The sequence below is a fragment of the Maniola jurtina genome, chromosome 14 (genome assembly GCF_905333055.1).
Source record: "Maniola jurtina chromosome 14, ilManJurt1.1, whole genome shotgun sequence".
NCBI lineage: Eukaryota > Metazoa > Arthropoda > Insecta > Lepidoptera > Nymphalidae > Maniola > Maniola jurtina.
Genome location: NC_060042.1, coordinates 4,621,760 through 4,638,171, shown reverse-complemented (window position 1 = coordinate 4,638,171; position 16,412 = coordinate 4,621,760). Strand labels below are relative to the sequence as shown.

Genomic DNA, 16,412 nt, shown 5'->3' with positions numbered 1-16,412 from the left:
CACTGAAGTGCCAAAGTGGAATATACATACCTACACGCACGCACATACACTAACCCACACGCACACGTACACATTATACACAAACACACACACACACACACACACACACACGTACACATTACACGTAAACACAAGAAAAATCACTTGGGTCAATAATATAGATGAGTGGGCTCAAGAATTATGGACTCAAGTCCCGCGGGAATTTTTTTTCGTTGCGACATGCTAAGGCGTAGGTAGATATAAGACGTACCTAGGCGGTACCCAAGTAGTATTTCAAGAAATAAGTCATTTACGAGAATAAAAATTTTCATATTGAAAAACTAGCCGATGCCCGCGACTTCGCCCGCGTGGATTTAGGTTTTTCGAAATCCCGTGGGATCTCTTTGATTTTCCGGGATAAAAAGTAGCCTATGTGCTAATCCAGGATATTATCTATCTCCGTTCCCAGGCAAATCCGTCCAGTAGTTTTTGCGTGAGTAACAAACATACACACACACACATATACACACAAACTTTCGCCTTTATAATATTATAAGTGTGATGATTAACGATACGATTGGAAAATGGAAATCACATAACAAAAAGTGTTTTCTGGATAAAGTTGAAGAAGAATGCCCGAAAAATTAAAATTACTTTTCTCTTCTTTCACTTTTTCATAAATATTCAATTCCATTTCTTATTTTCATTTTGGAATGGGGCTGTCCTAATGGGTTCTATTCACCGCGGAGTGACACTCGAGGCCCGCATTGTCGCTGCGAGGGTGTGACGACATGACAGACAAATCCTTGCGATGTCTTTTGAGGGTGCTCCAATAGTGTTTGTGAATTTTTCGAGTGGTAATTCAAATAGATTATAACGCTATTGTAGGGAGATGGCCTGTGTGGACTTTAGCTTTAGGATATTTATCTATGCCGCCTAGATTTAGAGACAAGTATTTGGATCAAAGTGCAACTTTTTACTAACCCCCGACCCAAAAAGAGGGGTGTTATAAGTTTGACGTGTGTATCTATCTGTGGCATCGTAGGTCCCAAACTAATGAACAGATTTTAATTTAGTTTTTTTTGTTTGAAAGGTGGCTTAATCGAGAGTGTTCTTAGCTATAATCCAAGAAAATCGGTTCTGCTGTTTAAAAGTTATCAGCTCTTTTCTAGTTACTGTAACCTTCACTTGTCGGGGGTGTTATAAATTTTTAATTTACACTTGTGACTATACAGTAGAAATGTGAAAAGCTAGTAATTAGATATTAATTACAGTACCCGGCAGGAAATATTGTACATCGATCTTTAGAAAGAGATAGTGGTTTCGTAGAGCGTTATCTCTGTCGTTGAGACCGACAAAACGTTATTCACGTAGGTATGAGTGACAGAGACAACGGTCTACGGAACCGATATCTCTTTCTGAAGGTCAATGGACAATATTTCCTGCCGGATACAATCCGGTTAAACAAGGAATTATACAATACTGTATAATTCCTTGTAATACAGTATTGTATAGTTCCTTGTTTAACTATGGCTTAAAATATTTCGTACTTAGTCAATTAAATGAATAGTTGACATCAAATGTTAATAGCACATTATTAAATTATAAGTATTTTGATGTCAGGATAATAATAATCACCCGTGGCATAGAATATATTAGTATTGTTCGTGTTCACAAATAATGAGCTTTCAACTATTAGTATCAATGCAATTAATTAAAATTTATTAATTTGAAATGCATCACTCATTATAAATTCAACGCTGTTATTGTTGGCACTGGCCGATACTTCTGTTATATACATCGATAAGATCCTTTTCATTGAAGTTTAATCGGTTTTTCGACTAGGTGAGTTCCACTGAGCTAGGTAGCGTTAACGATTTTCGCAATATTACGGTTTCGGTTACGGTCGGGTTACGGTTACACTACACAGAAATCCAAATACTAAAAATCTGTGGTTACACTATCATACCGTTATTATTATTTTTATTCACTATAGGTAAGCGCTTGACCACAATCACACCTGATGGAAAGTGATGATGTGGTCTAAAATGGGACGCTTTTACCTAGAAGGTGCCTATTCACTCTTGTTTTAAAGATAATAAAAAAAAAATCTTTTGAAGCGTGTTCGTTAAATGTAATATTATTTTGGTATATTTGAATTTTCTGTTTTGGTTAGTGCAATGGTGCTCCTTTGGTTCTGTTTTTCGATTTTTCTCAGGTTTGATTCCCTGTAATAAAGCATATAAGAATGATTATCTAATAGTAAACGATAGGTCGAGATAACTATCGGGGTGGGGACGCCCTGCACACCCGCACAGCCTCCGCGCTAACTCGGTGTGGGATAGCGCGGGTGACGTGCGGGTGTGCGGGGCGTCCCTCCGCCTCAATTTCCGATTGCCATCTCGACTTGTCGCGCACTATATCCATTTGCACCAAATTGTTGTCTTCATTTCATAGTTTTCATAATGTTTTCAAAGGTAAATAGGTAGGTATGTGAAGTCTACCAATCTGCACTTGGCAAGCGTGGTAAACTGTGCTCTGAAGCTGAGCCGTTCTTAGAGACAGAGATGATGAATATTGTCTATGAAACGAGTTATAAATAGCTTAAAAATTAATTTATTGATTGAAAGAAATGTTTTAGCATTAAAAATAATAATGAGTTATCAAAATTAACTCATAATAAGAGGTATAATTAACTCATTCATAATAATTAACATAATTTATTCCGAGCAGCGCCGGTCCGTTAATAAAAATTGTGAGGTTTGTGCCATTCACAGCTTGCATACCAACTTGGGAAGTTCGCGAACGAAAGATGAAAATGAACTAAATACTTTATCTACTTCCGTTTACACTGCATTAATACAGAAGAAGATTGATAAATGATTGTCCAGGAACCTAAGATTTGCACTCAGCATTTACTATTAAACTAAAGATCTGAATGAGAGATAGGTACATCTACTTAGTTCATTGGCTCAAAAAAAAAACGTTTCCCTCTTTTCAGTGAGTCGTTTTGAGAATTGCTCTCCTCTAGAGTAAACCAACCCATTATGCATTCCAAGAGGAAGCGGGCAAAAAGGGTACAAAAAGTGGCACATCCGGAGCGCCCGCGGCCGCGCCGGCCCCGGCAGGCGTTCAGACAGAATTCAAATTAACCACTTCATATTCCGGTTCGTACATACCTACCTTCATTTGTGTGTTGTAGGAACCGTGTGCAAAACGTGCAAAAAAAACCTTTATAGGTATCTAGACTAGATCAAATTCAGCAAAGATATTACATCTAGTATTATTAGGTTGGATGAATCACATATTAGTAGTACCTGCGAAAGGTACATAAATACAATATTATACTTCGTCATCGCCAACCGATGCACATTCACTGAGGGCTGGGCATAGGTCTCTTGTAGGGACTTTCACATGCAGCGATCAGCAGCGGCCGTATTGTCAATCTATACTAATAAATAAAATTGAAGTGTCTGTCTGTAATTTCGAAATAACTACCACATATTAAGGTCATATGGTTATTTGAACGACACCATAACTGAATCACACGTTTTTAAAATTTTTGTCTGTCTGTCTGTCTGTCTGTCTGTTTGAAAAGGCTAATCTTCGGAACGGCTGAACCGATTTTAACGGGATTTTCACATACAAGTAGAGGATTGACCAGGGTGTAACATAGGCTACTTTTTTAACCGACTTTCAAGAAGGGAGTTGTGTTTTTCTACCTATGTACACTGAAATCTCCGAGATTTCTGAACCGATTTGCGTCATTTCTTTTTTAATCGATAGAGGAACTTTGCGACATTGTTTCATAAAAAATTTGGATTCCAACTCTTCAATCCTGATGCTGCAGGGGATCTGACCAATCCACGCGGGCGAAGCTGCGGGCATAATCATTACTATGAGGTTTCACAGTGCGCTCGAACGCATAGTGTAGGTTCCACCAATCAGATCATTGTAAATTGACGTGACACAGTAATCTGATTGGTGGAACCGACACTGTGCGTTCGAGCGCACTATGAGACCTCATAGTAACGTTAAATACGGGTGTCAATCTTGCTGTAGGGTAACTGTGGAGTTATTCAAGGGTGGATTAATGTACTTCTGAAAAGTCGGCAACGCATTGTTGGTTCTCTTTTGACGACCGCCCTGGCGCAGTCGTTAGTGATGTGGCCTTATTAGTGGGAGGGCCCAGGTTCGATTCCCGGCAGGGGTTTTAAATTTTATAGAATAGAATAGAATAGAATAGATTTTTATTCAAATAAACTTTTACAAGTGCTTTTGAATCGTCAAATAATTTACCACTGGTTCGGAATGCTGTTCCTACCGAGAAGAACCAGCAAGAAACTCGGCGGTTGCTCTTTTCAATTGTTCAATTTACAATAATATTCTATACTATACAAGCAATTGCAGACCCGCGCATTGCTGGAGCGAGTCAAATCCATGCTTTTTTATCATTTACATAATCTTCGATTGTGTAATATGCTTTTGCCAGGAGCATACTTTTAATGGATTTTTTAAACTTTTGTAAAGGCAAGTCTAATATTGACTGTGGAATTTTATTATAAAATATTACACTCATTCCCACAAATGACTTTCCCACTTTTCTGAGGCGGAGCGTAGGAGTTGCGAGCTTATTACGGTTTCTAGTTGGCCTGTCATGGAAATCACCGATTTTTTTGTAGCTGATAGCTATAATTTCTAAATTTCTGGTCTGGTCTGGTGGGAGGCTTCGGCCGTGGCTAGTTACCAGTTACAGCTTCTGAGTATATAAACAGTAAGTGAAAAATTGCAGAAAATTAAAAAAAAATGTTATCATTCCCACAGCGCAAGAGGTCGGTAGAATGTTTCAACATGGCGAGCGAACAAAATTCTAATTAACCACTTCATACTTCATACTCTCGTTAACTTTCGCAGAAACAGTCGCATACACTTTCAGCTAGTCACTGAGGGTTTATTAGTGTCCTAGTAGAGGCTTTGTCCCGATGTAGTACTAAACGATGTAGTAAATAGGTAGGTAGGTATTTCTAATCTCTGGTAAAAAGCAAACCTTGCCCACTACGTCAGTAATCAGTATAAAAAAATCTCACTAGTTCAACGGTTGAACTAACCCATTTGAGGCCAAACAAAAACTAGAAGGGTAACCTTAGTTTTTTTTTTAGTTTATTAATTATTAGCAATACAAAGATACAAAAAAATAAGAAAATAGTCTTAATAAATATTTTTCAGGATTTTACAGGGGTGTACCCAAATTGGCACAATGGCCACTTAAGAGTCAAAATTCGTAATACAAGCTTTGTCATAGCGAACTGTTTTCTTGCGTTTTTACGACCCCAACGGAGTAATTTTGGCAAATGATACAAGGAATATTCTAAAGAAGCTTCTCAGGAACGTGATCAGCGCCGTCTAGTTGTGACGATGGGCGAGCAGAGTGGCTTTGGATTGATTCCTTGAGAGCGATTCTGGCTAAACTTCGTCGAGATAATAATTCGATCCATGGGGTAGTCTTTATAGGCAATCGCTATAGGCATTTCATATTGTCATGTCAATCATGTAAGTGAATGAGATCCACTACTATTTTTGCCATGAATGCCGATTCGATACAGCAATTTTGATTGGTCCATTTCGTCCACTCCATTCATGCCCTTGTTCAAGATTTGGAACAAATGTGGAGTTTTTCATACGATTTTCGTTCAGAATTCAATCGTAAGATTCTGTGTTAGTTTTCAAATAACTTGCAGTACACTTTCGCAAAACTGAAACATTCAAAATGGATTGATTTGGTCCAATACTAAGCTTTTCAGTTTGTGGCGAACTGATTCTAATTAGAACTCTTTTGACAGCCAACGACTCGTCGTCACTGCTGCCTTCAGCACCAGAAAGAGTACCTACCAACATTGTGAACAAATCTAAATAAAATAAAAAAAATCGGACTCACTCAGCAACTTACACATCAGCGCCCAGCCCAAACTCTTGGATCGAGAAAGCTGAAATTTTGCATAAATGTTTCTTTTATAACGTTGATGAAGAATAAGGTCGTATTTCGCAAAATTCCCACGGGAGCTAAGCCGCAAGTGGTCGCTAGTATTTCCATATTTCCAACAACGTCATTTGGCAAGCTTGATGGAGTCTCGTTGTCATCAGACCCTACTTCTTCATCAGTAACGGCGTCAACCTTTCGTAGATTTATAGCGAAATCATACTTCAAACTGTTATCTCTATCTTCTAAGATCGAATTAATAGCTTCCTCTTATCTTCAAAGGTTGTATTTGGCACTATAATGCCTTTTCAGGTCATCTTGATAATCTGTAAAAATTGATATATTTAGTGTTCCAGTACTATACTTGTGGCCATTGTACCCAAATTGGTACAGTAATATTTCAAGTCCTATAAAATTTTATATACTTAGTATAAGTAACTAAAAAAGCTTGCAAATATTTAGGAATTTATTGAATTTGACAAAATATAATTATTATTGATGAAATATTTTATGTATATAAAATTATAATTATAAAACTATACATACCTCCACATGTCTCTCGATAACGAAATTTGATGGATCGTTACTAAAATAATACTGATGATAATTTTTTTATTTTATTTTATATTCAATCACTGCACTTTCAACTACTCATAAATGTAATAATATATTAACTAAAGTCAACACTTTTTTTATTTCACTTCAATAAGTAAGTGTTCCCAAATTGGTACGGCGGTCAAGAATGGGCTAATGGGAACAAGCGTAGGTACCTAAACTTTTTTTATAAGTACTATAGAAATGTTGAAAGAGAAAACAACTTCGAAAGGTCTTCTCATTCGTAATAATATGGATAAGAAACTTCCAAAGTTACCAGTAGCGAGCTAAAATGAATGTAGAGCGGTTAATAAGTTCGTGAAATCTCCTTAAACTTTAAGCGTTTGCTTGAAAGTCGTAAACTTAAATAACGCTTATGCACATCATAGAAATAGAGCACTCACAGTTCAGAACTGAAAGTTCATCCAAAGGAACAAAAGATTCCTTTGAAAGCGACTGCTCTTTCCTTCACACGACCCATTTTTGTATAAAAAACAACCTTATTGTTTTACAGAAAGAGGTCACTTTGCAATGAGCGCGTGAACAGTTACACTCCATAGATAAGTGGTAGGGTTGTCGACGCACTAGGAAACAATGACGTTAAAAACGGCTGCGTTAGCTGATACTGCTCATAGACTGATGCAAAAACAATCTTATAAGTATAAGAATTTTTGTGTTGACTTAAAATAAGACCAGGTATTATATAGTTAAACTGATTACATACTATGAGACGACCCGTAAGTAAAAGTCATTATTGCATTTGGATTGGAGGCTTTTGCAACCGTATTTGTCAGCTTCTACTAAAAGTTTTATGACACATTTTGCAAGATTCTCGTAAGCTATAAAAATGCCTGCCAAAAATGACTTAATTGGAGAAAAACTAGATTTGTTGTACGAGAAAAAAATTACTAAAACAATGGGTAAATGCAGTATTTCATGGAGACGACGGCAAGTGACAACCCTAGGGTTGGCGCAAATACTTCTCTTTGGAAATTGTTAATGAACGAAATCATTAGCACTGAAAATTTCGCAAAGATAAAATACTTTCACATAAAATATTCTCAGTTGTTTTTTGAGCACTTTGTAATTGAAAACTTTGCTGAAGGCAAGCAAATACAAGAGACGTCTGAGAGAGATTAATTAAAAATTATATTACTTTCAGTAACCGAGTTTTTTCAAGATAAATAAAATAATTAAACTAGACTAGATAAGTAGAAAGTGGTTTGTGAGCTATGACCGAAACAAACGAACAATTTTTTGGTTTTTGTTCCACGGTTTGTTACGAATTACGATGTCTAACTTGGAAATGAAACGTTTCATTACGCCCAGAATATTATGTTGGTTATTATTTATATAAATACGGAACCTAAACGAGCGAGGTCTGACTCGCATTTGGCTGGTTTATTTTTCTGGCAGTCATGTGATAAATCTATTACATAATATTTACTTAGGTAATAACTCTGGAGTCTGGTGAATAGATCTTATTAAGTTAGTAGGTGCCTAGTTGGACTTTTCCTAGCTCACCGATCACATTAGTTACATATAGGTACACATCGCTGGTGGAAATTTCATCTGTCATCAACTGAGGGTTATGACCCCATACCATTTTTGACCGCAATGGTAGGAATTTTCTGCAAATATTACAATGCGGTGAAGTCCTAACCCAATGCGTGTGCCCCTAAAGGTATTTAAGGGGCATGAGACGATTAATTCTAGTATCGACTATTCTCACAAATTAGTCGATACTTACTAGAATTAATTTCTTAAACCGGACCCTTTCAAGTAAAGATTTTTATATGAACCTGTGAGGATGATACTGCCATTGTCGTAATTAAAATACCATAAGCCTACGTTATTGTATTAGTTTACAAATTGCGAAAAACCAAATTAAATTTGAATTTCGTGGGCAGGCCCGTCGCTTCCACCTTAAACACTAATAAAAAAATAATTGCCATAAGTTTGTACAGACCTACCTGCCTACTTAGGTAAGTACTTATAGGAAGTAGCTTGTCAATGTTTAACCTAGGTTTACCTACCTTGTAATTTAACCTTGTAATTATTTCATTATTTACCTATGTAAGTAGGTACATGAACATCACATAAAGCTATACTTACCTACTTAGGTACTAAATATGACCTACGGAGCGGTACCAACACTAAAAACACTACCAAAATTACAATAGGATAGAGAAAACAAATAGGTACATATAGCCGTAGACCCGATTCCCGATCGATATCCTACTAAATAACTACCTACACCAACTCAAACTTTAGGTACACTTAGTTCTTACATGGTGAGCAAAGAGGAATATTAGGTAACTACATACTCTTTAAATAGCCCACTCCTCTCAGTAACTGAGAGGAGTGGGCTCAGAGCTTTATCCCAGAAAATCGGTTCCCACGAGTTTTTTAAACCTAAATCCACAGGAACGACGTCGCGGACATCAGCTAGTTGGTAGATACACAAATAACATAATATTTGTCACAATATTAAAAACCTTTCCATATGGGGAATTACATGATGCATACCAATTAGCAAGTCGGGCCTCTGATACTTTATATAGGTGATCTTTTAACAGAATTACTCAGTTGTAGAAAACGATCAAATAATGGCAGTCTATGTAAGTTTATAGTTTTCTTGTTGTTCCTATATTTTAATGTCCTATTTGAGAATAGTTGGAACATGTTCTGTATTATTTTCGTCGCTCGTTGATAGGTACCTACCTATTTCCATAGGTACCTCGTAGCTAATACCTACCCTTTTGCTAATTTTCTAGGAGACAGATTAAAGTTAGTAATTAATTAATCGAGTAATTATTTCATAATCATTAAGAACTTAATGATTCATTAAGTAATTATTTTAAGTTTTTTATGTCATCTACAGAAAAAAAATTAATGATACCTACTCGATTACTAGTACCTATATTATTATTTACGCATAATATAATTGTCTTTCTCTTTCAGAATTTTCACAATATCCTTTTATTCATCATTTTACTACAAGTTTTTCAAAATACCACAAATGGATTAGAACTAACAAAACGAAGCGAAAACATTCAAGATTTACGGTATATAAAACCAAAAAAAGAAATAGAAATAAAAAATATCCAAAGTGATGTTGCTGAACAAAGCAAACATTCGCGGGTGAAAAGGCAATTTGGTTTTGGTCCCTATCCGTATTATTATGGACCAGGTTAGTTTTCCTTATCTTTTATCTAAATATTTAATGGATAGGTTAGCTGTTTTTCTTAACTTTTATCTAAATAGGTATGTAACAGACATCTCAAAAGGTTTACAATGAGACCAAGAAAATGGAATGATGGCAAGAACGCTTTTAATCGTACCTACCTATAGGTACCTAAGTCTATAACATTTTTTCCTATAAGTAGATATTATAATATAGCAACTATTTGGCTAATTAGCCAATCGACAGGTGCTATAAGGTACTTAGGTATAGATCCCAGATGAAAACGAGAGGAAGTTGTTTCTAATCTGAGACCCGCTGTGCCCTGAGGTCTGAGGCCCAATATAATTTAAACTTTCGTCCTAGCTACTACTAACTAGATACCTACTATATAGGTAGGTAAGTAGGTAGGTGGTCATTGTACCTTCAACATGTGGACCTTACTTTTACCTATTTTCATTTTGTTTTCAGGTTATTATAGGCGTCCCATAGCTATACCAATAATCGTTGGCGGAGGAATAATTGGCGGAGGTTTTGGGGGTTTCGGGCCTGGTGGTTTTGGAGGTCGAGGTTTTGGCGGAAGAGGCTTTGGAGGAAGAGGTTTTGGCGGTAGAGGCTTTGGCGGAAGAGGTTTTGGTGGTAGGGGCTTTGGAGGTAGAGGAGGTTTTGGTGGACGTGGTGGTCGCGGATAGTTCCGAAAATCTTTTTTTAAATAAAAATGTGTTAAAATATTTTTGGTAGGTACCTAAGTAACTAGGTAATTTTGTTGCAATCCCTATTCCCTATCCCTGTTCTTAGAGCTTATCATTATAGGAGCTTACAGGAGTTTAGATAATTAAGGTGGAAGAAATTAATTCTAGTATCGACTAATTTGTGAGAATAGTCGATACTAGGATTAATTTCTCAAACTGGACCCTTTCAAGTAAAGATTTTTATAATATAAACCTGTGAGGATGATACTGCCATTGTCGCATATAAAACACCATAATCCTACTTTGTCGTATTAGTTTACAAATTGCGAAAAACCAAATTAAATTAGAATTTCGCAGGCAGGCCCGTCTCATGCCCCTTAAGCATTATAGTTATCTAAACTTCTGTGTCTACTTAATATCATAGGTACCAGAAACAAACCTAATTAATTTTTATATCTAACTACCTACCTAGGTATATAACTAGGTAGGTATGATAGTTATACAGGTAGACGTACCTACTTAAATAGAATTGATAGTGGAGATTGCCACCTTTACTTTTGTAGGTACCCCTCAGTGAACAATCAGGGAGACCGCGGGGCAGTCAAAGATTGTTAGTTCACTCTGGTAGAGTGGAATAATAATTTTAGTTCAGCTGCCCAAAAAGCTATAATCCAGAGCCTGTTACAGAAAAAATACGAACAATTAATGTCAATGTCACACACAGACAGTGTGGACAGTGTCACAATATCATTGTGTCACTCTTTTGTTTGGTGGTGTCACTGTCAACTGTCAAACTCAAAAGTTTTGTAGCCACTGTAGTCTTTGGTTTTGACCATTGTTCTGTTTGCACTTTGTAATATTTCCATTTTGTACAGGATTTTTTAATTTATTTTTCGGTCGGCAGTAGTTAATTCAGTGTTTTTAAATCAATAAACTCCCTCTTTTAGAAAAATAGACGATGAGATATAACTATATCCTTCACCAGACTATTCCCACAACGCAGCCGGTACAGCAAAAAATAAATTATGCGCTAATGAGACTTTGATTGTCCGTAGCATTTAGAAACAAGTTCAAGGCAAGAAATTAGCATAATAGTAGTGTAGAAATAAAGTCTCATTGCATAATAATCATACTTAATAATCTTCAGTTGAATCGCATAGCTCAGTCGCTATGGAAGGTGCGTACGACGAAATTATCTCAGACAGTCCATTTTTCATACAACTCAAAAATGAATATTCAAATTTGTTCCAACATTGTATTGCACAATCTTGGATTATATGTGTACCTCGTATTGGAAGTTTGAACACCCGCGCGTTTACCATCGAGGATTTCTGTGCACATGTTTTAGTGCCTAGTGATGAGTTACCAGAGACACACTACAGCACTCTCACAGAAAAGCAAGTCAGTGTCGCCAACAAAGTCATCACACTCGAAGTTACCAAAGGTTTGCCTCTTCAGAGCCACATACTATTTGAAGAAACATTCTACACAGAGGACTACATAAAGTACAAGGTATGGTGTGTTGAGAGCCCTTTAGAACCGAATGCAAATTTAGGCGACAATGCAATGACTAAAGATTGTTTGCTGTCAATAAATGATTGCATTGATTTGCTCTGGACGCAAGCTGCAGGCAGACAGGTCCTAGATCAAATAGAACTTAATGTACAGCTGTTCATAAAGAAACATTCCACTCTACCAATAGCCTTAGCACCTCTGAGAGATGCAATCAGTGAGTTGTACACACAATGCCTTCAAAGCACACTGCAAAACCGTAGAATCAGGGAGAAATGTAAATCATCTAAACATCTATTAGAGAACATAAAACTATCTGTTGAATCGTACATGCAACACCTATTATTCGACTCACTTTTTAGACCTATTTGTACAATATGTGCTTATGAAGACTCGCATCTAAATAAAAAGATAAGAAACATGTCTGATATTCAACTTAGAGACTTAGATATAAAGAAGGAATTGTACCATGCTGTGCCCAAAGCAAAACAAATTCTCTCTAAAATTGATACATACAATACTGTCCTAGAAAAGGTATTGTGTTTAAAACGGGCATTAAATGCTATAAACAAGCTTGATGACAGCAATAACATGGTCTTATTAACTGCAGATGACTTACTTCCTGTATTTGTATTTTTACTCATCAAATCTGGTTTACCAAACTGGTACAGTCAGCTTAAATACATGAAAGAATTTCGTTTTAGTGGAGTGGGAAAGGGGGATGGAGATGAAAGTGATTTTCTAATCACAACATTAGAAGCAGTCATAGAACATATACAATCTGATGCCCTCGCTGGTCCACCGAACCCTGAAGCTTATTATTATGAAAGTAGCCTCACAGAGGACAACTTAAGCGATGGTTTAAAAAGAAGGAGCAGTTTAACTGAATCTATATCAACCTGTGACACCAATGGAAGAGAAGAAACTCTTGAATATGTATTTGATTTGATCAAAGCAAATAACTCTGAACAAGTGCAAATACTGCTCGAAAAGAATCAAAAACATTTAGACAGCATCCAACATGAAAAAAATGCCATAAAGCTGACAGCACTCGATAATACAGATGATGATGATGACGACGATGATGACAGTGATACAGAAATATATCAAAGGCTATGTCACCCTCTGTGTAACTGCAAAAAGTGTTGCTCCAAAATATCTAAGAATCTCTTAAAGACTTCTCCAACAGTATCCTCAAGAGATAGCCATGGCCTAACATCTTTGCATGTTGCCTCAGTACATGGTAGAGCTGCAATAGTTGAAATTCTTATTGATATGGGTGCACAGATAAATGCTACTGATCTTAATGGATGTACACCTTTACATTACGCGGCATCTAGAGGTCATCAGAATGCATTATTGCTTTTATTACACTCAGGGAGCTCTATAAATAAGGAAAATATTGACAAAAATACTCCACTGCACTTGGCAGTAAATAATGGTCACTTGAATTGTGTGAAGGCACTCATATACTTTGCAGAACATGGCAGGAAGAAGCTTAAAATAAATTGTACAAATGAGGTTGGCAATACACCCTTGCATTTAGCTTCGAAATGGGGATATGAGGGCATAGCTAAACTCTTGATCGAAAACGGCGCAGAACCTTCCCTTCAAAATCGCTACAGTAAAACGGCATTTGACTATGCGCACAATTTAAAGATACTGCAAGTTCTCAAATCCAGTACTCCTAGCCTGTATGAATACATCCACATAACAAGTACAGATGTAAAGACATTAAATTGTAAAACTGACAATCCTGTGACCTTGAAACTACAAAGCCTTAAGACTAAAAACAATGATGCAAACAATGCCTCGAAAACTGTTGAAAATTTAAAGAGAATTGAGAGGATATTACAGGCCATATCTTACGGTGATGTGAAACTTGCTTGTTTTTATATGAACATTAATTATGAAAATTATGCTAATACTAAAAGTACGAACAAAAGTCCATCTTGTCACCCTCTATGTGAATGTCAATTTTGTAAGAAAACCAACCAAGCAGTATCTGACTTTGATGTTAATTTCTCTGACTCCAATGGATTCACAGCACTCCACTATGCAGCTAGATATGGTTTGGATGAGCTCTGCAATATTCTAGTTCTAAACAACGTCAATGTAAATTCTTGTAATAAGAAGGGTCAAACGCCTTTGCACTTGGCAGCTATAAATAACAAGAGCGTTGTAATCAAATGTTTACTTGATAATGGAGCAAATATAAATGCAATCGACTTGTCAGGCAATACTCCATTGCACAATGTCAGTGAAATGGGAAATATAGGGGCCACCAAAGCCTTACTGAACTATGGACCAGATGTAACCTTATTGAATGGATCTGAGAAATCTGCGATAGATGTGGCTAAGGAGAAACTTCACTTAACAGTCATAGATTTAATAGAAAAATATTCAAAAATGAAATGAATATTGAAATTAATCCAGTGTAATCAGAGATAACTCAAATTATATTAAATGATTAAACTAAGTAATAACATCTACTTTATATGGCAGCTTTAGTAATTTTATTAAGTTCAAGTTAGAATAATTTCTACTGTAATCATGAAAGTAAAATGTGGCTAAGTTTCTTTGATTGTTCTAATAGCGCAGTAATAATAAATAGTAGGTAAATATAGCAAAATATTGTACATGGTTTAATATCGACCAAGGGAAATGCTACATAGAAAATAAGAATTAATTGTATATTTCGATACCTCTTATGCAATTTTTTGTACACATACTCATAGTTTTAGAGGAGAAATTCTTTTTAGGGATTCTTGAATTTTGTGTTCTTTAAAACTTCTTTGTTCATAATTATTATTATAAGTGTTGATGCATTCGGCGTGGCGAATCACTCCACAAACCCTCATCTAAACAAGCCCTCGCCGCACTGTATTTTTACCCATTCTTTTGGATTTTAAGGAGGTAGATTTCGTAACAATTAATATTATGGACAATCTAGAAAAAGTAACCTTCATTCGGAACAAGCGTCCATATTCAACTTTTATCTCCGCGTCAGAGTACTAAAAATAAAATAAATGTGTTAGGAACTCCCACATCAAGTAATATCTACTTGTATAAAAGTGCGCGCACCCGAATTTGAGTCTTAAAAAAGAAGACCAAACCTGGGTTGAATAAACTTTAATTACGAAATGTAATAAGTAATTATTATAGGTACCTACTTACTGCAAGTTCAAGCCAAGTGAAAGGAATACTTAACGTTTGATTAAAACCTTCAAGTTAAGCAATGCCATTAGAGTAAATTCATTAACCAGTTGAGAGTGAATATGTATTTTCAATATTGACCAATTTATTAATTATATTACGGAACCTACCTATCCTATATTGATTTTCGTGCCATAACTTTAGAATTTGGTCATGTAGCCAAAAAAAAGACTGATTAAAATTGTTAACTGTTTTTATTTTTTATAATAACACAAGTACAACTACTTTCATTGAAATATTCTGAAAAATAAAATTGTTGCATTTATAAAAACTGACTTTTATTCACAATCTCTGAAGGTTAAAATGCTGAAACTTAAAAATGTAGTTAATACATTATATATTAGGTATATATCTATTAAAAAATTAAATATATCACATCTCTTATTTACAATACAATGTATATTGTAGCTCTTGTAACTTGTACTAGAGATTCAACAGTAAAAAAATCTGTCAAGCACATACGAAGGATTACGTACCATTGTACAAGAAAAAACATTTTTTGTGATGTAATCACAAATTCACTGTTTTCGGATTTTTCCTTTACTTGTTTTATAAATATATTGCTACCTGCCAAATTTCATGATTCTAGGTCAACGGGAGATACCCTATAGGTTTTTATTTCCTAGAAATATTGTCTTGACAGAGATGACAGCAGACTGACAACGAAGTGGGCCTATAAGGGTTCCTTTTTAGAGACATACAGAACCCTAAAAACAATTTTCTGGCCATTTTAATCTATGTATTTTAAGCTTGCACTGTAGGTTTTAATTATTATTGGTTGAATCTCTAATACAACATGTCAACTTACAATCTAATTATGTACAATTTAAGTAGGTGTTAAAAATCTACTAAAATAAAAATTTACAATCTAAAAATAAATAATTTCTAAAATTTTGCGCCCATCAAACAATGTTATCTACAGATGTGGATTTTCCCTGTAAATCTGTGATCGCTTCTTTCTGTTTCAGTTACTACAGTTAAAAATCTAACTAAGAAACAATTGTTTCGGAATATTTTGGCCCCATCTATCAAAACATTCTCGAAAATCCTTAAAACCGAACCACAAAGTTAAGTCATAAACCTTATCTTATGTGCTGACCTCAAAACATACATATTACTCATCTATATATTTTAAACAAAGAATAGAGCTAACACTTTAAGGGGCAAGCGACGGGTCTGCCCGCGAAATTCAAATTTTATTTCGCCGTTTGTAAACTAATACGACAAAGTAGGCTTATGAAATTCTAGTTTCGACAAT

The 16,412-nt window shown here is 35.6% G+C and overlaps 2 protein-coding genes and 1 long non-coding RNA gene across 3 annotated transcripts; 2 read left to right on the top strand and 1 right to left on the bottom strand.

The window, feature by feature from the left end:
* Window positions 1-1,000: 1,000 nt before the first annotated feature.
* On the bottom strand, window positions 1,001-16,393 carry LOC123872056. Its single transcript, XR_006797405.1, has 4 exons — window positions 15,487-16,393; window positions 7,998-8,010; window positions 6,544-6,553; window positions 1,001-1,010 (listed from the first exon to the last, which is right to left on the bottom strand). It is a non-coding gene; the product is annotated as an uncharacterized LOC123872056 (long non-coding RNA).
* Window positions 9,029-10,618, top strand: LOC123872053 (glycine-rich RNA-binding protein 2-like). Its single transcript, XM_045916186.1, has 3 exons — window positions 9,029-9,171; window positions 9,515-9,743; window positions 10,206-10,618. The coding sequence occupies exons 1-3, from the start codon at window positions 9,160-9,162 to the stop codon at window positions 10,424-10,426; spliced, it is 462 nt and encodes a 153-aa protein (XP_045772142.1). The 5' UTR covers window positions 9,029-9,159; the 3' UTR covers window positions 10,427-10,618.
* On the top strand, window positions 11,258-16,126 carry LOC123872051 (ankyrin repeat domain-containing protein 27-like). The gene has a single exon (XM_045916184.1). The coding sequence runs from the start codon at window positions 11,597-11,599 to the stop codon at window positions 14,354-14,356; it is 2,760 nt and encodes a 919-aa protein (XP_045772140.1). The 5' UTR covers window positions 11,258-11,596; the 3' UTR covers window positions 14,357-16,126.
* Window positions 16,394-16,412: the final 19 nt, after the last annotated feature.

Excerpts from the sequence above, each read along its gene's own strand:
- LOC123872053 (XM_045916186.1), top strand. Across the intron at positions 9,744-10,205 it reads TCCGTATTATTATGGACCAG|GTTATTATAGGCGTCCCATA; the intron begins GTTAGTTTTCCT and ends TTTTGTTTTCAG.
- LOC123872051 (XM_045916184.1), top strand. The coding sequence starts at position 11,597 with ATGGAAGGTGCGTACGACGAAATTATCTCAGACAGTCCATTTTTCATA.